The sequence below is a fragment of the Trachemys scripta genome, chromosome 9 (assembly GCF_013100865.1).
Source record: "Trachemys scripta elegans isolate TJP31775 chromosome 9, CAS_Tse_1.0, whole genome shotgun sequence".
In the NCBI taxonomy this organism is placed as follows: domain Eukaryota; kingdom Metazoa; phylum Chordata; order Testudines; family Emydidae; genus Trachemys; species Trachemys scripta.
Genome location: NC_048306.1, coordinates 60,510,384 through 60,535,729, shown reverse-complemented (window position 1 = coordinate 60,535,729; position 25,346 = coordinate 60,510,384). Strand labels below are relative to the sequence as shown.

The 25,346-nt window shown below is 41.1% G+C and overlaps 1 protein-coding gene across 3 annotated transcripts in view; it reads left to right on the top strand.

Annotated features, from left to right (window-relative positions):
* Positions 1 to 14,714: 14,714 nt before the first annotated feature.
* LOC117883293 (glypican-5-like) overlaps positions 14,715 to 25,346 on the top strand; it is a 622,483-nt gene continuing 611,851 nt past the window's right edge. Inside the window, exon 1 of one of the 3 annotated variants that reach the window (XM_034782472.1) lies at positions 14,715 to 15,665. In XM_034782472.1, coding sequence (XP_034638363.1) covers positions 15,473 to 15,665 — 193 coding nt within the window. In that variant the 5' untranslated portion in view covers positions 14,715 to 15,472. The remainder of the gene's footprint in view (positions 15,666 to 25,346) is intronic. The other 2 variants (XM_034782470.1, XM_034782471.1) reach the window with 2 other exon arrangements.

Genomic DNA, 25,346 nt, shown 5'->3' with positions numbered 1-25,346 from the left:
AAAAAAACAAACCTCTTTAATGTAATAATGAAATATGTCAGGGAAAAAAGGAGTCTGAATTGGAAGTTGCTATCAATCAGTGAGTACCTAGCAGATAATACTGCTCTGGAGACCTCTTAACTGTGCTGTTTTGATGTGCAGTAAATCTACTGCTGCAACATGTCCATTCCTTTCTTCCACGTTTTGGGGAAGGAGAGCTTTCATTGCATATACTATTGATATATATGCTAATGCATAAAACATATTATATTCCAGCTGTATATATTTAACATGTTTAATCATCATTACAATTATTTGTTTGGGTTTATTTTTCTTTTTAAAGGACTTTTTCTTTACCAGTTGTTCATTTATGAAAAGTTGAAGTGCCAATGGTGAATTTATGAAACTGGTGTTTAGTAAATTTATTCTCCTGACTGATTTATTTGTGTATCAGGTATTTATTTAGGCAGTCTTGTTGGTATCCATGAAAGGATTATGGTTAGCTCTAATGGAAAAATTATATTACTGTACTGTCAACATCAGCTATTTGTGTTCTTATTAAAAAAAGAGAACCTTAAGAGAATTTTTTATAACTATTGTTTACTTGGGAAAACTGCATGTGTAACAGAGGAAATACTGTCCAGTTTCTAGAACCTTAGCTAAACTATACCAAAATTCCTTTGATCAAAAATATGAAATAACACTTTCAGATAGAGCTGGTCTTTCTAATACATTGTCATCAGTTCATTTCCTACAGTTGTGCCTCCATCTGGAGGAAATCTTTTCTTTAAAAATAAAGATCCGATTTACATCATATCTACCAAAAAAAAAAAAAAAACCCAATCACCCTGCAGCCATAGTAATATTTGGAGTGGAAAATAAAGAGATTCTCTGAATATGAGATGATCAAAAAAGTGCCGATGACATTCCACTAGGACAGTGGTTTTCAACCTTTTTTCATTTGTGGATGCTTAAAAAATTTCAAATGGAGGTGCGGACCCCTTTGGAAATCTTAAACATAGCTTGTGGATCCCCTTGGGTCAGACCCCTGGCTGAAGACCACTGTTCTATGGTAATGAGAACCTTTCATGGACCCCTTAGACATAGTCTGAGGACCCCCAGAGGTCCGCGGACCCCAGGTTAAAAACCACTGCACTAGGACAAAATATTTAGGTACTGTTGTATAAACATTTGGGGGGCAGATTCTGTTCTCAGTTACACCAGCAAAAAGCCACATTTACATTTGCAGCCTTTCCCAGAAAGGGAGGCGAGGGCTCTCTTACATTGTCAGTGCCTAGATAGCAAGGTGGTGAGTGACTATGATGGAGAGAAAAATGCCACCTCTACTATGAGAAACCATTCAAGAAGAAGAAATGTGGAAGGGAAGGCTCAGTAGTACGGGTTGCTTCCATCCATGTTTTCAGGGAGAGGTTTCTCCAAAGAGAATTTTCTGGGTTGAAGTTTACAGTATTACTCTGATATTCTCCATCACTCCCTTCCCCCATGCTCCAAGGCTCACTGCTCTGTTGTTTCTTTCCTCCAGAACAATCTTACTAAACAACAAGTGCCCTATCGCTGATGTCCACCTAAAAGGAACAGAGTAAGCCTGGTGAAGTACCCTTCAGACCATGGGATTGATGCAGAATCCAAGTGTCGGGGAAAACAAAGGATTTGTCAAGCTGTCATTATTTTTCTAACCTAGGGGATGGGTATTCTGCAGTGCAGCCACAATTCCATTAAGAAATAGTTTCCTTATATTCCTGACCCCATGCATGCTTTGTGGCTATTGCTTAGTGCTGTCTAACCTGTCACCACGCTGGGTGCAGCATTCCATCCCCAGCTCCGAACCACTGTGCAGGTATCTGTCTACTGAGTGACAGAAGGAGTTCCCTGAAAAACTCGTGGTAGAGGAGCCCAGCGCACCATCCCTTGTTAATGGTTAACACCCACCTATACCTTAGTAGTAGTCAGGACAGTGGAAGAGGTGGGAATAAGACTCCTGCACTTGTGGCTTACAGCTCAGTGCACATTCTCTTAAGCTAGAGGGCATTTTGTGGAGGCGGTTCTCTAACCCACCCTTATTCAGTAGCTCTTGGTTAATGCTGGCTCACCAGGCACATCCCCCTCACTCCTGCTGCCAATTTCCATAGCTCCCTGGTTGCTATGGCAGAGTGTCCCTCCACAGCACATTTGAGGTTTAACTGCCCCGACTTGAAAGGGTGGGCAAGTCCCTTTGTGCAGCCTGTCCCCTGCATAGTGGAACTGCAAAAGTTCTTCTTTTGCTTTGCACAAAGCAGGGGGCAGGATCTGGCCAGAAAGAGCGAGTGCTCTGGACTTACTTAGGTAAGGATTGCATGTGTCACAGATAGATTATCCAAAATTTTGGCCTTATTGTTGGATCTATCATCTCTGTACTGTTTCAAACAGCACTACATTAAAGCACACTTGGGAACTCTTAGTTCCCCCCACCAGAGTCTACACAGACCAATTATGTGCAACACGTTAGTGCACCTTAGAAACCACACCCCTATTGTCCTCATTACTGCTGCATGCAGACAAGGCCTTAGATACAAGCCAGGCAGCAGGGACATTGCCCGTATGAACAAACTGCACCAGGAAAAGGGTGAAGTCAATACGAACTGAATAAACTTTTCCAAAGTTTATTGGATAAACTTTTTGTATGGGGGTGTTTGTATCAGTTAAAACATAAATCAGCATGCAACAAGTATCCCTATCTTGAAAGTAATGAATCAGGAAAATAGTCAATGAGCTCAGCATATGCCATTTCGTTGCTGGCATAAACAAAGTATGTGATGCCTGGTTACATGTGATCTTAGGCATCTTTCAGCCAGTGCACATATCCAAGTATAAAATCTGGCACACGGGGACATGAGATGGATTTGTAATGCTCTCCGAAGGTCTTTGACTCCATAAACCAGTTAATGGATTACACACAGCCATAGGCAGCATTTCCATTTCTTACGGCTATAGGGTAATAGTTTGCGTTTAATAACAAACATGTCAAATTCTGCAACTCTAAGTGCAAAATGTTGCAATGCTGGTCAGGCATATGGTAATACCAGGTTATGTATTATGTGTGATTGTGATGAGGGAATATTTAACATAAAATTTATTGTTGATGTGGATATTGACTAATGCTTAGGGCCAGTAGTTTCTGACAAAGATTATTTATTCCTCAAGCAATCTTTACCTAAGGGCTGTATTCTGATATCCTTATTTAATGAGCAGTCCCACTGAAGTCAGCAGGATTATTTGTGGTGCAAGATATTATTCAGTGTCAGCATGTGACTCAAAGTCTGATCTTAAATTACTATTATAGCTTGTTGTATGTTGATGTATGTGCAATAAAAAAATGGCTGGATTGGCCAGCTAGAACAAAGACGGGTCCTAGGTACTTGCAGACCATGTAGACACTTCATTGCGGCCCAGCTGTGAAAGCAGGGCTGTCATTCTCATGGGCCCCAGTTTGACATAGGAAAATTCCATCTTTAGCCACATTAAAGCATATAGGGCCTGATCCAAAGTCTAAGTCTTTCCATTGACTTTAATAGGACATGGATCAGGCCCATAATAAACATTAAAAAAAGCACTCATCGAATTTCAGTTCTCCTGTGTAGGGAAGAATGGGGGAAAGATTTGTTGGTGTAAATTTTGGCCCCATGTCTAACTCTTCCCCCCCCTTCTCCCCCCCGGTAATTTCAGTAGTGTTGCATAGGGTGGATGCCAGCATGCAGTCCATCCCATAGCCTCCATTTTCGAAGAAAAGCCCAAACTTTGTGTAAGAATGGTACTGTTGCCACCACAGCAATCTGTACTTCAAAGTAAAACAAACCTCTGTTACCTCAGGAAGCACTGGTAAAGGTTCCTCTCAGTTTGTCACTCTCCATTCTCTCTAAGAAGTCTTGCAAGTCAACAGGAAGAATAGATGGTGTGTAATCTGCTCATTGCTTTATGGCCCCATGGTCCTGCAGGGTGCATTGTAAATCTCAACAATGTCTTCCAAGTGCTTGATTTGTGCAGTAGATGCTCTGATCTAGATATATATGAAAACTTACTTCACCAGGCAGCTCTCTATTGCCATCATAGACACAAAGGCTCATGGCAGCATTAATTTACACTCACTAAGGACCTCCACGTTTTCTTGCAGTGTCGGAGGAGAGAGGGTTACTGCCATACACTAGAAAAATTCTGTAGCTGTTAATAAACCTTGTGTCTGTTCAGAATCCTGGACTGAAGAGTAAGTTCTGGAAGGAGTTAGAGAAGATAGTGGGAAGAGGACTTAGGCAGGAGGAGTCATCATCATATTTGTTATTTCTCCAGGGTCATAGATGTGTCATGGAACTCTGGAGACAAATAGAGGAAATTAAGGTACTTTCTCCAATGAGCTTACAATTTAAGGCCCTGTTCCTAAGTCAAGATCCACTTGCATGGACCCCTGTAATGGTGCAAAGTCTCATTAAAGTCAGTAGGACTCCATGGGAGTCTGTGATGAGATAGTGGATCCCAATGCAGGATTGGGGCTTACGGGTCAATAGTTTACTTCTGTGAAGAATCCCATTGACATCTCTGGCTTTACTGCTGTGAGCAAGCCCTGAAGGAAAATTTAGGTTGAGTACATAGATTTAAAAAAATCATGGGACTTGCATTTCACTTTGGCTAACATTTTTCAGTTCCAGGTTTTTAATAGTGGGTTTATAGCATCATTTTGTGCCGTCTGTTTTATATTTGTGTGGAAGGCAAGAAAGCAGGAGATAATGGTTAGTGGAAGGCTAGCCAGAAGAATTAAGTTGTAAAGTGCAATTCTTCTCAATACAAATGGCATTATGGGGTTCCACATACACTGTTTCTCACTGATTTCTGGATCACATTTTCTCAGGTTGCAAGTAAAAATATATAATTTTGAACTGGCAGTCGTGGAAATTCACCCCAGGGCTGTGACAGTCATGCTGGAACATTTCCATCTTTTGCATCATAACCAATAATAAAGGTTCTGCAGGCCAACTCATGGCCTAAAATACACACTTTCAGATTTATCTGTGTTTAAACCTATTGTCTTTAGGTTATGCTTTCAGTGACACTTGTGCAAGCTGATTTAAGGCTAATGGGGTTAGTGGTGTGACTACAGGAAAAATGTGAAGACAGTGAAGTTACACCAGTATCACAGAATTTGATTTTCATTCAGTGAAAATAAAAGTATTCACTGGTTTCCCCAAAGGTGCAGATTTCTCCCCCAACAAGTTCTTTTGCAAATATTGCGTGTTTTAGACGCAGCAGTATTTTGTTTAAAATCAACAAAACTGAACAGTAATTAGAACAAACTCTTCCCAACATGTATATTTTATAAGGATTGTATTTTCGACAACTATGTGTTAATATTTGATTAGCACATTTCCTGGGCATTTTTCAGTATTTATTTGTGTCAGTCCTGCTCTGAGCACTCCCACATCCAGGCCATCAGTCTGTCACTGCTCTTCATTATGTAATTAACTAGGGGTATCATGAAACAAACAGCTTGAAGTTTGATCAACTTTGTAAAGCACTGCATGTTTCTACATGTGAATCAGTATGATTTCATTTTTTCACTAGACTGTAACCAGTAAACACTGGTCTAAAACTAAAACTAGCATTCTTTATTGTAATGCAACCCACCACCCTAAAAGAATAAAACAATTCACAGGCTAAGTGTTTGGGTCTCCCTACACTAAGCTTGGGTGGTTTGCCCAGGTGATCTCTGTGGAGTCCAGTTGAAACAGAATAATCCTCTACCCCTGGAGCACAAGCAAAATTAGTACTCAGTCACATGGGCTGTAGGAAGAGCTGGCACCCCTGATCCCTACATGGTGGTTTTGGTCAATAGATACACTTACTGTTCATGTTACGTCCTCCCATGCCTTTCCACTTTGTGCTGCTACAGAGAAAGCTAAAGTACAGCTCTGCTTCCTGGCATGCACAGTGTCTAAAACACCCTGTGCAGCCTCTTTGTTTTGGTCACCTACCCTTGCACAGTGGAATGGGTATGGGCAAGATTTGACCCCCGGAAACTGGACTAGTGTAGAGTGTATAGGATAACTTATAATGGCATGTCCTCATGCCAAAAAATATAATCACTTAAGCAGATATAAGGTATTTAAATGTACTGACTTGAGCCCCCAGCAATCCTAGAAACCTGGCTTTAAATCCTTCCCAGATATGTAAGAAGAAAACTAGAAAGGAGAGCAAACTCATACTCACTGATGCTCATGCACTGATGTGGGCTTGTGATGGAATTCTGCCACTGCATACAAGAGTGCACTGGCAACTAACCTGGTAGTGTCACGATGTTCATTCCCTCTCTTTCGCTCTCTGTTTCCCTCTAGTGGTTGGATCACATCCATGCTAATAGATCTACTACTACTGTCTGAAGACAGAGATCTACTTTAGCACAAGTCATATGCTAATGATGATGCACAACACACTACCATTCACTAAGTACATTCATTTGGAACAGTAGAAAAGTACTGTTTTGCTAAGAATCAAAATGAGAGCAGAAAGTTGGTTTCTAGTGTGAGCAGAAATAAGAAATTTCAAGTGAGCTCATTTATCTTGACAACCTAGTTTTCTCCTAGGAAGAGTTTCCATCATATGTTGATAATAAAGTGTTGATCCTAACTATGAACCTGGCAGTACTGATGACCTTCTGCATAATGTAACAAGCTAGAGGAAGGACAAACAACTCAAACAATACAACTAAGGCAAAAAAAGAATTCAGTATGGGAGCGATCAACACTGAGTAAATCCATCCCATGGTAACAGAGCTATTTGAAAATTCAGTGCATCACTTACAGTACACCGAGCAATTAGTTTTAATTAAGTTCAAATTCTGACACATTGTTAAAAATCCTCTTTTCTGAGTGTCCAGCTTGACAAATGAAAGTTAGAGCATTTTGTTCTGCCAGAAAAAGCTATTACAAATATTATGAAGCTATTTTCACTTCTGTTGTGTTATGCCATCTTTTAATTTTTTTTAGGGATTAGTAATTTAGACGGTGAATTTCCTTAATGCAACAGGCATCTGATTTAGGAGCAATATTTTCTTTAGACAAATTGGTTGGTTTTAGATGCTTAGCTACTTCATAAACAACTTCAAACAAACTAATCCCAATGTGCTGCAATTTGCCTGTAAAAGGAACCAATTATTTTACAATTTTATGGGGGCGGGTGTTAAAAGGCAGTCCATTTGTTTTATAGGCTATCAGAAATTTCAGACAGATTTTTATCATTACATTTAGGGTTAAATTGTCCTGTGTTTAAAAGTGACAGATTCAATATGGTACCATATGTCAGTATGTGTGGAAGTCCCTTCCTGAGATCAATGAACAACACAGATATATATTTCCATTTACACTTTTTAGTTCAGTTAAATATTGAATTTGGAGCTCACGAGAGGTGATTCCATCAAGAACTGTGTCTTGGAGGAGGATGTACTTAAAATGATAATACAGTATTCACTACTAATATACCAATTTGCACTATCTATAATACCATTCTCAGCAATGCTGTCTTTAGGAGAGGGAATTTCTGGAAAAATGATAGTGAGCCAGTGATTTATCTGCCTATGAGGCCCATTGCTGTCTCCCTTATTCATATGATTATTTCCACTGAAGTAAATGAAAATAAACATGGGTCAGATTCACATACTTTTACTCATGTTGTATAGCCCCATATTCTACAAGTACTCTCAGTGACTTCAGTAGGACTATTCAACCAATAAGGTGCTAATCAACAGGAGGAAAGGGATCAGCATCTAGGCCATTTGAATAAATGGTGTAGGATAAGGCCCATGGTTGTATTAATTATGGTGACCCAATGAAAGTAAGAAAATATCGGGACACATGGTGGGGCGGAGGGTCCGCCGGCGGAGCAAAAAAAAAGCCGAGTGCTGCTGGTGGAGCAAAAAACAAAACAAAACCCAGTGGAGCGAAATATCGGGACAAATTGTGTCCTGACCAAAGATCGGTCGGAATGCGGGACAAACACCTAAATATTGGGACGGTCATGATTTTATTGGGACATCTGGTCACCCTAGTATTAATGGTTATTATTGGTGCTTGGATACCACAGAACCAGGGGCAGCATAAGAACCTGAATAGAACAGACCAGTAGCACTTGCGACTGAACTCCTATTTATCTTCTATGCTCACTTTCCAAACCTACACATGCATTGCAGCTCAGCTCTGACTGAGACCCATGTTTTGGCTGAGAAGGTGGTTCAGTCTCCATGGCCATTCAGTCCCTGGCATCTCTGGTGAGACTTCCAACCAGAGTACCACTTGGGATGATGTTTTTGTGAAATAAGCATTCTTCTGCTGGTGACTAGACTCAGATCCCCAACTTGTTTCACACAGGCCACCCATGGACCGTCAGGTGATAAAGTCCTTTGGTCACTAGCAACCGGAGAGAGATAAGAAGTGGTCATCCAGAGATGAAGGACTTTGTATACATACATTCTCCTTGTCTATCTCACCTTTGCCTACTTGCAATAAAGACAATGTCTTCATTGACTGTCACAAACACTTCCCTCCACCACATGGAATACCCAAGCCCTTTGCTTGTCGCAGTACATGCCAACCTAATGCGATTCAGACTGTTCCAGGAAAAGTCTTATTCCCCATTTGCATCACCCTTATTGCTTGGCACTGTGGGACCAGGGAGGAAATGTTTGGGCAGCAGGTAGGGGAATTTGGCACACAAAAGCTGAATCTTCATGTTCACCTTTGAGGATATGTGTGTGGAGGGTCACACAGGAGGAGATAATAAGTGAGTCTTAAGCTTAATAAGAGGATGTCCTGGCTTTTGCCGGGTTTTTATACTGTTAGAATTTCTTTCATAGATTTTTATTGGTGATGGTCTAAATAGAACAGATGAGCCTTACTGAATAGCTAAGAGCTGTGCCTTTCAGGCATTGATTTTTTTCTTAACCTCAAAAAGGTGTAAGTGCAGAAGTTGCTTTTCATGCAAGCATTTGGACAGGTTGGTCTGGTAATGCCCAGTAAAGGGAAAATATCCCCAGAATAATATGAGAACAGAGTAACACTATGTTTTGACCATCAAAAAGGACTGTGCACGTTTTTCCATGTGGAATTCATACAGCACAGGAAACAATTCATGTTATGGAAACACTTATTTCCATTATGCTCACAGAAGTATTGAAGGTAAATGAGAAGAGAAGGCAATGGAATCCCTAGCCAAAAGAGCACAACAGTTTTTCTGTGCTTTTCGAATTTCATGACATTCATCATTTTTGACAGGATAGAAAACTTCTAATAAAATGACCAGACACAACATTTGAGCAGCGTTTGGTAGCCTTGATATAGTTAAGGATGATTTTAGGGATGAGTGAGTGCTTTTAATATTGAAAAGTCCAGTTTGAGAAGTGGAGAACTCAGTCTTAAAATGTATCCTTAATTGAAACATGGCACTCTGATTCACCTCCAGAAAATATATATATAACTTTGAGGGTTTTCCCTCTAAAATCCTTGCTTACTGTAAATTATAGAAATGGAAAAAGAAAAATGTATCAAGTTTACTGATTGCTATAAACAGAGGTTTTGAACTTCTTTTAGGTCAAAGGGCTTGTTTAAACAGAGACTTAATGTGCAGCACGCTGGGGTGTGCACCTACAGTACACCAGCTTGCTTCACACTAACTGGCCATATGGACCTTGCTCTGACTCACTAAAAGTTCCATAGTGAGCTTTGATGTGTGCATATTTTTAGTGTGGTTGCAGAGCCCACCTGGGCAGTTAATGTGCTGAATTCACACTCAGGCTTGCCATGTATTAACTCTCCATGTAGACAAGCCCAAAGACAACAGCTATTTTTACATGAAAATTTGCCTGTGGTGTTCGCTCTTTTGGTGTTCAGGCCCTGATTCAGCAAGTTACTTCTGCAGGTGTTTTACTTTTAGCGTATGAATAATCTCACTGAAGTCAGTGAGACCACTCTGATGCTCTTCTTGTTGAACTGGGGGCCTCTAAAAATAAAGTAAGTTTATAATGGTTAGGTTATTCAATTTTATGGACAGGCTAATGGACATGCACATTGAGGGCCTGATCCTCCAACTAAAGAGCATGGACAGACTCCCGTGCCCACTCAGAATCCATCCCACTGAAGATTCAGGGGTCCACCACAGTTGGATCCTGTCTCAGAATTGAGGCCTACTTTTAATGTTTTTAATGTATGGGAACTGATCCTGCTTTCATTGAAATCCTTGACAAAACTCCCAGTATATTCAATAGGAGCATGACTGAGTCCATGGACATGCAGAACCTGATCCTGATCCTGCCTTGCATATTCAAAGTTCCCAATGAGATCACTAGTCATATTAGATGCTCAGGCAATTCAGGATCAGGGCCAGAGTGGACTGTTTTCATATATTCATATTGCTGTTCTTTGTACTAAGGGTTGATCTGATGCTCTATGCTGGTTAACTTAGTAAATATGCATTACACAAAAAACAAGAATACCCATTGACAAGGTGGATTGTGATGGTTCCAAGCAAACGGCTGCAGAGTGACAGAATGTCATGTAAATTGCTTGGTTAAATATCTGTTTATATTATCTATGGCTCTAATCCAGAAAAGCACCTAGCTTTAAGCACCTGAATACTTCCGGTGAGGCAGTGTCACTACTCCTATGCTCAAAGGTAAGCACGTGCTTAAATGCTTTGCTGGATCAGAACCTAAGTTATTTGGGCTCTATCCTGAAGTGTTGAGCACCCTCAGTCTACCCTCAGAGTCAGTGAGAACTGAGGTTCCTCAGCATCTCACAGGAAAGACTAGCAAATTGCAGAGTCAAACCTATGATTTGTAAGGCATCAATCACTTCAGTATTTAAGCAGCAATATGATAGAATATTGTTGTAAACACTCATTGAGATTTATTGTTAGACTATCAACCAAACTAATATCACATGGAGCATATAATGCGGCTGTTCCACTGACATCAGTTCAGTGGCTTTAATGGCGCTGCATCAGTGTAAATGAGAGCAAACATTAAAATAGATCAGCGCCTATTATATGATAGTATTTATTCATGCTGGTGATTATCACCATCTGACTAGTATGTACATAGACTAAGGGCACTGTATATTTGTTTTCAATTTGTCAATTACATAGTTATATGTCTTCAAACAGCTAACCTAATGATGGTCTACGAGGTCTAAATATTGTCTAGGAAATGTTCATCTACTATTAAAATTGTCATACAATTTAAACTATTTTATTGTTTAAAAATACAATTTAAATCAGTGGCAAAAAGTTACATTCATATAATGTGTGTGGGGCGGACTGTTTTTATCTGCAAAGAAAAGAAATTCAGATGTAAAACTAAATATATATATATCAAAATAGACCATCTTTAATTCACCTTCTCCTGCTTAGTTATTACAAAGCTGTCAGAAACTTGAATGTTTTTTCATAATTTATGTACTGTAATAATCCAGACGACATATAGTTGTAACTCCAGCTCTGAATTTTCTTTGTTTTTATGTGTGTAATTCAGGCTCTTAACAGTATTTTTTGTGGTTTAATAGTAATGTTATGATGGGATGGCTTTATTATAACAAAATGAGAACGTGTTTAGAAAATATATATCTAGACCAAGCTATTTGACACACCCAGAAAAAGACCATAAAACAGTCTCAGCATATGACTATATGGCATTTTGATTAACAGCCACATTAGAAAAGGGTTAGTCATTTCTGTCACTGACCCCCTTTGAAGACAATGGCAAAAATTCCATGGAATTAGATGCCTCAGGCCCTTAAATAGAAATGATCAGACGCTATTCATAGAGTATGTATATGGCAAATAATGCTGTTATTTGTCAAGTAAATTATTGGACAGATCCATCATTCTGTCATCTTTTTTTTTTCTGGAAGAACTCCCATTGAAATCAGTGTGAACATTGCCTGAATAAGGTTTCTAGGGATCAGTCTCAAAGTTAAACAAAATGTAACTGTGGTTAACTCATTGCTTTTTCCTTGGGTTCATAAACCCACACACTTGATGATAACCATGTGGATGGGATTCTGTGACCTGAGGCTATTATGCTAATAATTATTTCACTGTTACTTCCTGCTCTGCTGTTTTTTGTATGCACCTGTTGTCTCTCATCTTATATCTAGGCCCTGATCCTGCAAGCATTTAAGCATGAGAGCAATTCCATTGAAGGCAATGGAACTACTCCCATGTTAAAATTAAGCATGTGCATATGTGTTTACAGCCCTGGGGCCTTAGATTGCAAATTCTTTTCATGATATGTGGTCCCGATCACCAACTGGGGCCTCTTAGAGCTACTACAATTCAAATAAATAATAATTGGAACTCAGAACTGAGGGGTAACCCGTGCTTTTGTAATATGGCTGGAGTCATGTAAGTGGTTGAGCCATTCTTTCTCTTACTTGATTTTAGTTTGCATGATAAGTGTTTTAAATCAAATTGGATTTTACTTTACAAAAGTGGTAAGAATTAATCTATAACTGACTTGATGGAAAAAGTTGATAAAGGCAAAAAACTCAGAGGATCTGCACTCCTAACCTTTGAAATATAACAAAGACAATTGATCTACAGTATTAAGCTGCTCAGTCTTTCATTACCACCTATGGGAATTTATAAAGGTTAAATTAGCTACAGGTGGGTTCCTCTATTGTTCCTTCAGAGCATTAAAAACTTATTGAGAGTTACAAGTAATTTTAAAAAAATCAAATATAATGGCCTCAAACAAAGCTAGCTCTTCTAGTTCATAACATGCTCTGCATGCATAGTCATGCAAATTAGCTCAATTTACTGACTCTTTTTTTTTTTTAATGCTTTGGGAATACCTACATATTTTCATGGGTGCAGAACACTATGGTGCAACTCCTGCAACCTGAGCAAAGCCTGCAGAAAAGCTCAATGGCAGTGGAACTTGCTACTGCACACTAGGGTCCTAGGTAGAGAGAAGTCATGTATGGAAATGTACAGCCCCAATACTTTCCAGTGGGGCATGGGGGCCAGGAGCAGCAAAGGGGTAACACAGGGTCTATGCCTTACACCTTACAAGACCCAGACTAGGTGGTGAGAAAGGAAGTAGCTATAATGCTTGGCTAGGGCTTCTCTGACTTATGCTAGGGTCTCTTTCTCACTGCACCTGGGCTGCATCTTCGGTAGTGCAGCTCTTCAGAAACACACAGAATCTTTCTCAGCGTGTCTGGTGAATAGCAAGTTTCTAAACACAGAGGGCCAGATTCTGATTTCAATTACTCCATATTTACAATGATCTAATTCCACTGAAGTCAATAGCTACTCTGGATTCACTACAGTAGGACCAATCCTATATTTGATACACTGGCAAAATTCCCACGGGGAATGGAAGTTTTCTGCCTGTGTAGGTAATATGGGATGAAGACCCCAAACAGAAAAATTGCTTATTTTGGTAACACAGTCAGCATGTAAACTCTGGTATAAAGAATTTATAAATGGATATGTACCTTTAGCAGGCAGAGCCCTTCCTGACACTTGATACATTTGCAGGCAGATTTATTGGCTTATGTGTTTTTAATGCTTTCAGGAATCATCTAAAGCACCAAGTGGGTTTGCAGTGTATTCTCAGTGTTGTTTTGCTTGAGAAACTATATAATTGCAACAGAATTTAATTGCTACTGAGTTATTGCAAGAACTATTAGCAGTAGAGAGAAATGTATGGATTTCCTGGGTGTGCAATTAAAGGTACTCCTGTTTACAATAGTGTCTATTGGTCATTATTATAAACTGTTTCCTGAGGCTCTCCTTTGGAATTCAATGTCCTCCATATGGATTTTTGGAATATAAAACAAGCAAACCTGCTGGATTTTCCAGTGCACTGTGCTTAGGTTTTTATTGTTGTTTTTAAATATAGTGATGTCATTAAACATGATTTCCTCCCTCATCTTTACATCTATTTTCCTTGGGAACGAGGCATTACTTTCCCCTGGGTAACTTGTCCCTTTTAGTATGGATTTCCCCCCTCTGGAAACCCTGCTGTAAATTGATCCTACTCAAAGGTCCCTGATACCTGTGTAGCTGGGGTTTTATAAACCACAGGGACTGTCAGATGTTATTCCATGTATCACTTTGCAAAACTTTTTTAAAAGTTCCAGTGACTCTGAAGACCAGAAAGCCTCCCCCGCCTCCCTCCCCCTTTGTTGTTGTTGTTGTTGTTCAGGTAGAGATTTGTGTCCCCCTGAACTCTGAGGTTAAATTACAGTGGAACTCAGTAGGAGTCAGACTTTGACCTGGTTTTAAGTGGAGCTATCTAGATGGTTATATGACCCTGTCCTTCTATTTGAGTGCCATTCATTTTGCATGGGATCCAGCAAAACTCATACATAAACAATGCTAAATATTTTGGGTTTTTTTTTTTTTTCAGAGTTCCTTCCAGCTGAGGATGTCAGAGTGCTTGGCACAGATTTTACGTTTCAAGTCGATTATGGTAATTCTGGAAGCTGAGGCAGAAAGCGCTGAAGTGGCTGACTGAGGGCCACCCAGGAAGTCAGTGGCAGCGCCAGGACACGTGGGTTCCCTCTCCTTACTCAAAGTCCCATGCCTTACACAGGTCCAGGCTGCCTTGCCAAAGCGCTCCTTAATCCTGTGGTATCTGAAACTCTACCCCGTGTACAGAGGGCTTTACAAGCCTGGCCTGAGTGCGTTTCCTTTCTCCTGCTGTTGGGTTTGGTGGCGTCCCTTTCGCACAGATTCTGCCCAGGCCCCAGGCAGGAAAGCCCCGGGAGTGGGATCCTAGCCGCACTGAAGCCCAGCAGCTCTCCCTTGGATTTCAGTGGGGCAGGAGTTCCTCTCTAGTGCTTTCTCTCCCCATGGTCCGCGGTTGGGTACCCTGGCTTTCTGATAGACCTGAGCCAACTGCAGGGCAGGGCGTGTCGCTCAGCCTCGAGTCGCCCAGCGGCCCATTATGCACGGTTAGCGGGGGCTCCCCGCGGTGGCTAACACAGCGAGCGGGCTGGGCTGGCGGCGAGCTTGCCCACTAGCTGCAGACAGTGCGGCTTTAAAGGAGACTCCCTCCAGATTTTTTTTTAGTCTAATTATAGCACAAGCCAATGAGCAGATCGGCTGCTCCCCTCCCAGACCCTGCCTAGCGAGCGGGGCTAGGCGGCAACAGTAAGAGCGCCCAGCGCCCTCCCTGAAGGCAGCCCGGCAGGAACGCGAGCTCAGCTGGCCGCGGGGATCCGACCTGCGAGGCTGCTCAGCTGGTGCCGGCGTTCGGACGCGTCAGCGAGCTCAGCTGGTGCCGGCGTTCGGAGGCTGCAGCGCTCCGTGCCGAGCGGATTAAGACCTCCCCGCACCCCTGTCTCCTGCAGCTCGCAACTTCGCCCAGGGGCCGGTCCCGCTCCTGGGCACTGATTAGCGGGGGGCGTGCTGCGGTCCCTGGCTTGGCTCTGCCCCCGGGGGGAATGTGGAAATGGCCGGTGACAGGAGCCCTGGGGTCTTGAGCCGGCAGCGTTTCGGGTTCTTGCTGCTAGCTGCGGCGGCGGCTACTGGGCTGTGCGGCGGGGTCTCTGCAGTCAAGTCTCCCAGCTGCCACGAAGTGCGGACGGCGTTTCAGATCCGGCAGATCGGCCCCCTCAAGCTGGTTCCCGATGTGCCCACTGCCGGTCAGTACTGTCCCCTTAACCCTTCCCCCCCCCCCCCTCCAGGCACCCCGCGTTTGCACCAGGCTCCTTTGGGAACAGGGACTCTGAAGTTTTCCCGCCTGGACACACTTTAAAACCTAAAAGAAACTTCTTTGGAAATCTGGACAGAGGCTAACCAGCACCCAGACCAACATCAAGACAAGGGAGAGACCTAAAGACCCTAAGCTAAAGAGAAGGAGGGTGGGGGGATGCAATGGAGTTTAAATAGATGCGGACAACAGCAGATGAACTTTCCTGCAAATAGTTCAGAGACATGAACGCATTCTTGGATAGTGTCCCCCTTTAAGAACTGGTTGAACTTTCCTCTTAGTCACCCTTGCACAGGTTAGGGGCAAAGTTGGGCAGATAATGCCAGTCCCATGCATTTTTCTCAGTGGAGGAAAGGGCAGAGAACACAGGCCAAATGGGGGAAACAATGCCAACTAAAACTTAAATATACATACGTTTTTGCTACAAAGTTTCCTGAATGTTCATGACTCATTTTCACTGTGAAGATCTCTTTACCCAGATCCCTTAGAAAATTCCCTTCAGAAAAGCATCAAAGAGTGTCTGACTGTTGTGGTCCATGTGGCTTTTAAATAAAAAACAAAAACATCGACTTTTTGGGATGTCTAAGAAAGATTGAAGACAGGGAACAAAACAGAGAAATGTTTTCAAAATTCCCTCATAGCTAACGATACTAGATACTCTTTATCCTTGAAGTCTTAGTGTTCTGCTCTTTCCAGTTCCATTTTACACTGCTATGTTTATTTTCCAAGAAGTTGTTGTTGCAACAAATCTCAGAACTCAATAAATCACTGTGTCTCTCTGGATCTGAAAAGACTTCCAAAGTCTCTGTGGGTCCCTGCCACAGAAGAGGACATACATTGCACTATGCTGCATGGCTGGGAGCAGTTTAGCTTTATAGGGCCCAATTATCTCCTGACCTAACTTCATTGGAGAATTTGACCCATACAGTTTTGTGGCTACACTAATGCAAAGTGGAACATTTTATAGCACCAGTTTTTAACTAGATCACAGGTAGGACAAAATTGGATACATTTGGCACACATTAAAATCAAAGGAAACTTTTTTTATATAATTAGAAGTAGCAGCTGTGCTTTTGCTAGTACTTGGGAAAAAAAAGTGTGCTAATATAGTTCATTGATTGTCTCCATACGTCTGATTTCAGTGAAATGTGTGAAAACAAGATCTGAGAATTTACTATTCGTTACCATGTTTTTTAACTTAAAAAAAAATGTTGTGATGTCTGGGAAAGACTTAAGACTGCAACATTTTCCATAATCCCTTACATAGAAAATGGATTAATAATTGAGTCAATAGGGAGCTCTTATAAAGTATAAATTATAGTTTGATTTTTTTCTTTGCTTTCTCTAAACAGATGTACCGTAATTTTCTAATTCAGAGGAAAGATGAATTAGGGAAAAGGTTAGGACTGTTCTGTTTAGAGAGGTGAATAAGAGGCAACATGGAGATATAGAATAATAAACTGAACCTAGCTTTTACATAGCTAATGTATCTGTAATATTTATCACATGTAAATTAATGAATGGTATGGAAAAGATTGGTCTGTTTAGCTTTGCACACAATTCAAGAACAAACCTATTAAAAGATGCTTTTTTTTTTTTTTACACAGTCCATAATTAACCTGTGGAACTCATCATCACTGGATATTGCAGAGGCAAAGAGTTTTGTAGTGTTCAATGATTAAACCCTTATATGAATTATCATCTATCTATCTATACACTTATCATATCCATGTCTATAGTATGCCTATGCCTTAAGAATATAATACAAAAGGACTATCAACCCTTATATTTCAGGTCATAAGTCAACTATTAACTGCCTGTGGTTAGGAAGTGATTAAGGCTATAGACATGCAATTGTGTAAACGTCCATTTAGGTTGCTATTTTATTTATTTATTTATTTATTATTCCTTTCTCTACATCATTTGGAGTCTGATCCAAAACCCATAAAATGTGTGATGAGACTTGTCTGGACACACCCTGTTTTCTTGCTTCCTAAAATATGCCAGGCTAGCTTTGCAAAAGAAGCATTTCTTATACCTCTGTTTCCCTAGTGCTATATTGTGACTTTCCAGTCTGCCCCATATAAAGGGTGGCTCATGTCTGCACCACCCCAGTTAGCAGACCAATGAATGAATTGTGATCTGAAACACTCTAATTCTTCCCTTACTCCCTGCATGCTCTAGGGAGGAGAATAAGTTGCTTCACCCATTTTGTGGAGCAGCTTCTTCCCCCCGTGTGATAGGAAGCTACTCTTTGGCTGGTGGGCACAGAGTCAGGGCTCCTCACTCCCCTGCTCCCCTCTCCACCCAGTTGTCTGCAAGGGGAAGTATCAGCCAAGTAGCACCTGTTCTTCATGCTATGGTCAGACCTCTTACAACCTGGGAGGGCTCAGAATGGTAAGGGATGAGGTGTCTTACATTTCAGCCATGCATGGGACTATCTAACCCCTAAGTATTTCAGAAAGTTTACAAGCTGGTGGATGACTGTCTCTGTGGGTAGAAATCAAAAAGCTGTTTCTGAAAGAAACTTTTCAAACTTAATGGAAAGCTTGCCTGTGAGTTTTCCATTCCCTCGCGAAACTCCTACTATCATAGGCAAAACAGGGGAGAAAGGGAATGTGTTCTGAAGGAAGAGATGGCCTGTTGCTGTGCCTGTGCATGGTGAAGTTAGATTTCTCAGTGTAATGTCAAGTAGCAATCTGTTGTGATTTTTCAGAGGAGAGGTAGTCTTCATAGTGTGCTAGTTTCACACAGAATGTTCCTATTGACTGTCTCAGAAATAAGTGACATACAGAAGAGAGTAGCTACAGATGTTTAAAAGTGAATGTGCTTTTAAACTTTGGCTGACATGGAGGTTTCTCTTTAATTAAGTAGGGGGAGGGAAGAAGTGCACAAAGGGCAATATTGATCTTATTTGTGCATTAAGTGTTCCCAACTCCATCAGAAGTCTAACTCTGAACTGCTTAACAGTATCTATAATGCCTTCTATCTTGTGTCCTCTTAATTAAATACTAAACCGTTTTTCAGTACATCAGTTCTTCATTTGGTTACCTTTATGGTTGTGGGGTTTTCTTCCCCCTAGCAGGAAACCACAAATTATTTTTACAGTGACCAGCTCTTTCTTTTATTATTTGATGTTCATATTGTGGTAGCACTTTCAGACCTCAGTCAGAATTGTGGGCCTCATTGTATTAGTGCTGTATGAACACGCTGGGTTACAAGGTCCCTTTTGCAAAGAGTTTACAATCTAATTAGACTGTACACAGCAGAGGATAACACACACTAGGAGGGAAAGGGGTGAGGTGAAAGGAACAGTAAGAAGGTCATGCAGTTATAGAGGATTGCTGAGGGCCTGATCCAACATGTATTGAAACCAATGGAAAGAGTCCCCTCTGACTTAAGTGGCTTTGGAGCATGCCCTGTGTGCACAGTTGGATAGTTCTGAATCATCTGAATGGGTTTTTTTTTTGTTTTTTGCTTTTTAAAATAAATATTGTCTCCCTGGCCAGCTGTAGTTGCCTGATTTCTTATAGGCATTACAAAAGAGGTATGATGTGATGGACTTTACAGTTCAGTTCAGGGAAGGTTCATCTCAAATCTCTACTCTTCGTAAGAGGCAACTGTGTCATTTTTACAGGTACATATTTTTTATGAAGCTTGTAAACCGATGTAACATATGGGCCCAGTCCTGCCATATTCGGGTTGTCAAACATTCCCTACCTGTAGAAGGGAGAACCTTACCTGCCCATAGAAGTATGATGTCAACACTCCTCCTTTTCCCCCCAGATCCCACCAACGAAACAAAACAATTCTCTGTACACACAATTTACTCCCTGTGGGGAAGATAAGAGAAGGAATAAGACCCATGTGACAGAGGTTAGTCATGTTGCTTAACCTATTACGGGAAGGTGCTCAGATACAACAGTGCTGAGGGCAGTGCAAGAACCTGAACAGACTAGAATAGCACTTAAAAATCTGAGATGTACCTTTGCATATCAGGCTGAGGGAGGGTGTGGGGTGCCTAGGGGGAGCTATTTTCCTTCTACAGGTGGTGCCTGTTAAACTAATAATAAAACTAATTTTTTATATCCTAAAGCACTTTCCAGACTATGGGCCAGATCCTCATGTAGTATAAATGGGTGTAGCTCCACTGAAGTCACTAATTGTAGTCCCTGTTAATGACTTCAATGGAACTCTGCAGACTTACACCAGCTGAGGATCTGGCCTTATACAGAATATGCAGTACACACACGAGTCGTTTCCTGATTGAAATTCAGTTACATGTAGATTAGAGGAAGGGAGCCTGCATGCTGCACAATAGTGTGGAGAAGGGAAATTTTTGGCCAGGGACATCTGAGCAAACCACTACCTTACGAAAAAATATCTTGAACTCCTTAAGGGCCATTCACTGCAGAGAGGGCTTCTGTTTTTAAGATGGTATATGAAAGACGCACTTGCAATGACCTGTACTAGTCATATTCTAAAGGGAGCTTTTGGGGATTTTCAGAAGCCTCTTATTCAAATTACTCCAAACTGAGGGAAGGTTGGGATGTTTTCCCTGCTACAGTGGAATCCACTCACTTTGTGCTCCTACAAATTTGAATGAAGAGCCTATGATTCCAGGGCATCAAGATATTTCAAATCTGATACTTAGACCCCACAAGGTACCCAAACCTTCCACATCTGGGGCTTCTAGTAAGTGATATATTGTGAGACTAGGAATTTATTTTTAAATTCCATTTGCATACATGCTGTGTTTTACATTCCCATATTTATAAGCTTTTCTATGGAGCTAAGCATCATAGTATCTGAATGTCACCTGAACACTAATATCTTTAGTCTCACGAGGTGGTATCCTTCCAATTTTACAGGTGGGGAAACTGAGGCAAAAGGTAAGCAACATGCCTACTTTCACATAATGAGGTGGTGGCACAGTCAGAAACAGAAGCCAGATCTCCTGATTTCCAGTTCAGTCTTAACCACAAGAACATCCTTCCTCTCTAAAGACTCACTTTTGTCTCCTTTAATCATGTTGACTAGCATGTTGTTATGGAAATAGTCCCATTGATTTCACTGGGGTGATTCCCAGAAAAAAAGTACTCCACAGTGTGAGTAACGATGGAAGAAATGGGATCTAAATCTATATACTATTTATGAAAAGTACCTTTGGAGGGATAGTTACTCCAGTAATTTGTTACCTCCCCAATGGCTGTCTTGTTGCACATTGTGAAGAAGTATCTAAATATCTTCCTTGTCATGCTCACTCTTATTTCTCTATTACTTGTAACACACACAGGTTGCACAGCCCATTCTCATGGACTGGTATTTGTCCTAATTACAACTTCTTTACCCTTCTGAGCCTGATCTTGCACCTTTAAATTGGTAAATTAGTCTATTACCATGGATATACACTGAGTATCCAATAGCAAGATCAGGCATGAGTTAACAATTTACTTTATGCATTCACATGAAAATTGAGTCTCTTTCTGAATAGCTATAAGAAATACATAGATTCCTATCAATAACTGCTTGCTGCTACAGTATACACATTGGGCTGGAACAGCTTTGAGTGAAATCTGTGACAAAGCTTCCATTGAGTTAAGCAGGGGCAGGAGCTGTCTGAGAATATCCATTAAATGTACCTTTTTTTAATTATAATATGGGTCATACACTGCTTTATTTTCCTGTTTGCTCCTTTTATTACTGCTCAGCTCTTTATTTCTCTCATCTTAATGAGAACTGTGTAATTCCCACCGCTAAAGGCGCGGTACTGAAACACATTTTGCTCACAGCAGCATTCTGCCAGTCACTTATAACTCTGGCATGTGCCAGATGCAAAATGTACTCATTTCATTGGCCCTGGAAACCTTTGCCACATCAGAATGAGTGACTGAAATCATCTGTTCTGGATTGTAATTTACATTCAAGTTTACTCTTAACTCTGATATTTGATACTAGTTGGGGTTGGTCCTCTTTGAGCAGGGAGTTGGACTAGATGACCTCCTGAGGTCTCTTCCAACCCATATCTTCTATGATCCCATGCGTCCAAATTCATCAATGATGTAGTGCCAAAGAAATCAATAGCATTGTACCAGGGATGTATATGAGGAGTTGTGGCTGGTGCTGAAGCCTGGTTCAATTAATGCTTAGAAATGATGCAGAAGTTTTAGGTGAATTTTATAAATCTTTCCTTTCTGTTTACTTACATGGTCTCATAGTTTTCTGCAGAAAATCTCTGCAATTGCAGTTGGCTAGCCAAAGCTCCCGGCTGGTGCTTTGTTGTATAGTATGTCACCTTTTCCTAAAGTATGTAAAATTCATGTGTACACTAGATACACACTTGGCTTCTTCCTAGTGGTTTAAGGCACGGATTCTGGCCCAGACTTGTGCCATAGTTGATAAAGCTCTGAACTGTGTCTCACTAGACCTGGCTTCTATTCCCAGCTCTGCTGCTGTCCTCCTGGATGACTGTGAGCAAGTTGCGCTGTGCTTCAGTTTTCCCCACTGTAAAATGGGGATAATGATACTTCTTTGGTGAAGTGCTCTGAGCTCTGCAGAGGAAAGCAGCTATAGAAGATCAAGATAGAGCTAGCTGGCAGGCAGGATGTCTCCTGAGGTCTCTTCATTCCTCCAGCAAATTCCTTCTTTGTGCATCTATCTCCATAGCAGCCAGAGATTAGACTAGATCCTGATCAATGGGAGGATGAATCTGAGGTCCTCCCATCCCCCAACTTCCCCACTCAGGTGGGAAAACAGCTCAGATAAGGCAGCAATTATTCCAGAGGCCTCAGCAGTCTGCTTCAGATTGCTGCTACTGCACCTGCTTCCCTGCTGCTTCAGAATAACTGCCCTTCAGCAGCCTGCAGCTCCTAGGATCAGTGATGCTCCCTCCATTACTCTTCTCCGCTAGCATTCCAACCTTCCACTAGAACTTTGAACCTCACCAGGTTTGTTGTAGAAACAGGCAGGACTCCTGCCAGTGGCAATATTTTCCTTTCTCTTCCTCTGCTTCCCCCACCTCTTAATAAATCTCCTAGCCGACATGGGACCAGCTGCCCACTCTGTAATGCCTCCCCCATAGCAACCCATGTGCAATCCATAAGCAGAGAATCTGTTTGTATTTGCTTAGTTCCTCATCAAGATGGAATTGGTGTGCCACAGACAGATGGAAATCTCCAGCCTCCTATCCCTGAGCCTCAGAAAAACAGCAATATCCTCAGTGATTTGTATGAACATTTGGTTCAGGTGAACAAAAAGTGACTCTGTTTTAGTGATTCAGATCAGATTCTCCTCTCAACATAATAAAGGAAATAAATCCAATATAAGAAGAGGAGGATTGATGCCGTCCCTTTATCCTCAGGTTCATCTTCCTCAACTTTAGCAGAAGCTGAGGAATTTGACAAGTTCCCAGTGTTACAAAAAGGAAAGAGCAAATGGTTCTATAGTTCAAGTCCATAATCCAAGAGTTTTGAAAATTCCTCAAATTCTATAAAATTGTAATTAGGCTTTATTTATTAATTTATTGCCTTTCAATGGAGTTGGAGTCCTATCAAGGATGTTGATCGATTGGAGAGGGTTCAGAGAAGAGCCATGAAAACTATTAAAAGATTAGAAAACATGCCTGAGAGGCTCAGGGAGCTCAATTTATTTAGGTTAACAAAGAGAAGGTTAAGGGGTGACTTCATTACAGTCTATAAGTAGCGACATGGGGAACAAATATTTTAAAATGGGTTCTTCACTCATTCTGGCAGAGAAACATTTAACATGATTCAGTGTCTGTAAGTTGAAGCTAGACAAATGTCATCTAGAAATGGAGTGTTCATTTTTAACAGTGAGTATAATTAACCACTGGGACATGTTACCAATAGTCATGGTGGATTCTCCATCACTGACAATTTTTAAATTAAGATTGGATGGTTTTCTATAAAATGAGCTCTAGGAATTATTCTGGGTAAGTTCTATGACATTTTAGACAGGAGGCTAGATGATCACAGTGATCTGTTCTAGCCTTGGAATCTATAAACTTCCTTAGATTCCTTTGAAATTTCCTCTCAAAACCAATAGGAAAGCAAGTTCCTCATTCTCCAGCAGATATACTTTGGATTTTAAGAAAGGAGCATTTTCTGAATTTAAGCATGACTGTTCAGGGGATGATATCCATAGCCTCCATCCATAGCCTCATTAATATTTGGAGTTCATGATTTAAAAATAGATCAGCAGCCTGGATCTTCAACCCGAGCAAGAGCAACTGAAAGGAAAAGGGGTAAGAAAACAAAGGAAAGCAGCTGAATGGCTAGATAGTATTTCTCTTCAGGTTCAGAAAAGGGACTTTGTATCCCTTTATATTCAACACTTCAAGCAGACCTAGAGGCTGTGTGATATTGCTCAGTTAGTAGGGAAACCCAGAGGTTCTAGTCAGTGCTTGAAAGCTAATCAAGTGGTCTCTCTCTTTTACTAACCAGGGGTTGGGGTTGAGAGGTGCTGTTCTTACCTTTCTAATGAAAGATGTGATAGTCCCTTCTGCCGGACATTTCTAGCCAAAAACCTAGGGGATGCAAGAATGCATTTCTTAATGTCAAAATATATGAAAGCACTGTAACTTACTGCTTTCACACCAGCAATATGCCTCACAAGAGCCAATTTCTCATGTATAGATAAACTTGCACAGAAGGTCCACATCCATTTTGCAGAAAATATCACTCTTTGTGCCCTTTGTTTCTGAAGCCTCTGTCTTTTCCAGTTTGCAGCTAGATTTTCTGCTTAGGTTCAAGTCATGGAAGGCCGACTCTCAAGCCAAGCAGTTAATGGCTGCACCTATCTGCTGTGGAAGAAAGCCTCTGGTTAAGGCAGTTGTTGAAATGGTGGGAAAAGAACAGATTCCCTGCTCACCTCCAAAAAGTCACAAGGGGAATGTAGACAGTTCTGTAGGAGCAGGTAGACCTTTCAGGTTTGCAAATTTCTTGAGCCAAATTTCTCTGCTTCTTCAGATGAAGATTGGACATATCTAGGCTTCATGTCTTTGATTAGATGGAACTTCTCTATCAGATCTAGCTCCTTCTCCAGGAACAGTTACAGTAGATAACTTCAAGTCCATCCTGTCCAAGAATGACATGTCCATAGGCACTGGACTCCAGTCCTTTGTTCTAGATGCTTAGCAACTACTTAAAACCAGTAGGTACTGGATATTGTCCAGATGTGGGAATTCTTCCCACGGTGTCTTTGATAGGATCAGCTCAACCTATGAAAAAATCTATCTACCACCTACAGGAGATACTGGTTCTGTGGCTTCTATCTCAGCTGGGAAGATTCTGTTGAGCTTATTTATTTTGATTCTCCTAAGAGCTAGTGGTTCCAAAAGTGTATGGTATCGCAGATTCAGAACAGGTTTACAAAAAAACAGGGTTGCACAGCATGGTCCTTTAAAATGCTGGTGACTATCTAGAGTTCTTTCTACACTAGCGTTCCCATGGCTGAAGTTGAACCGGTGGTAACAATGGTAGGAAATGTTTTTTTAAATCTACAGACAGTACAGTAAGACTTTAGCCCTCTTTCTATTTATAGTAATAGGTTCTCTGCAAAAGGGCAGAGCTAATAAAAAGGCATTAACATGATA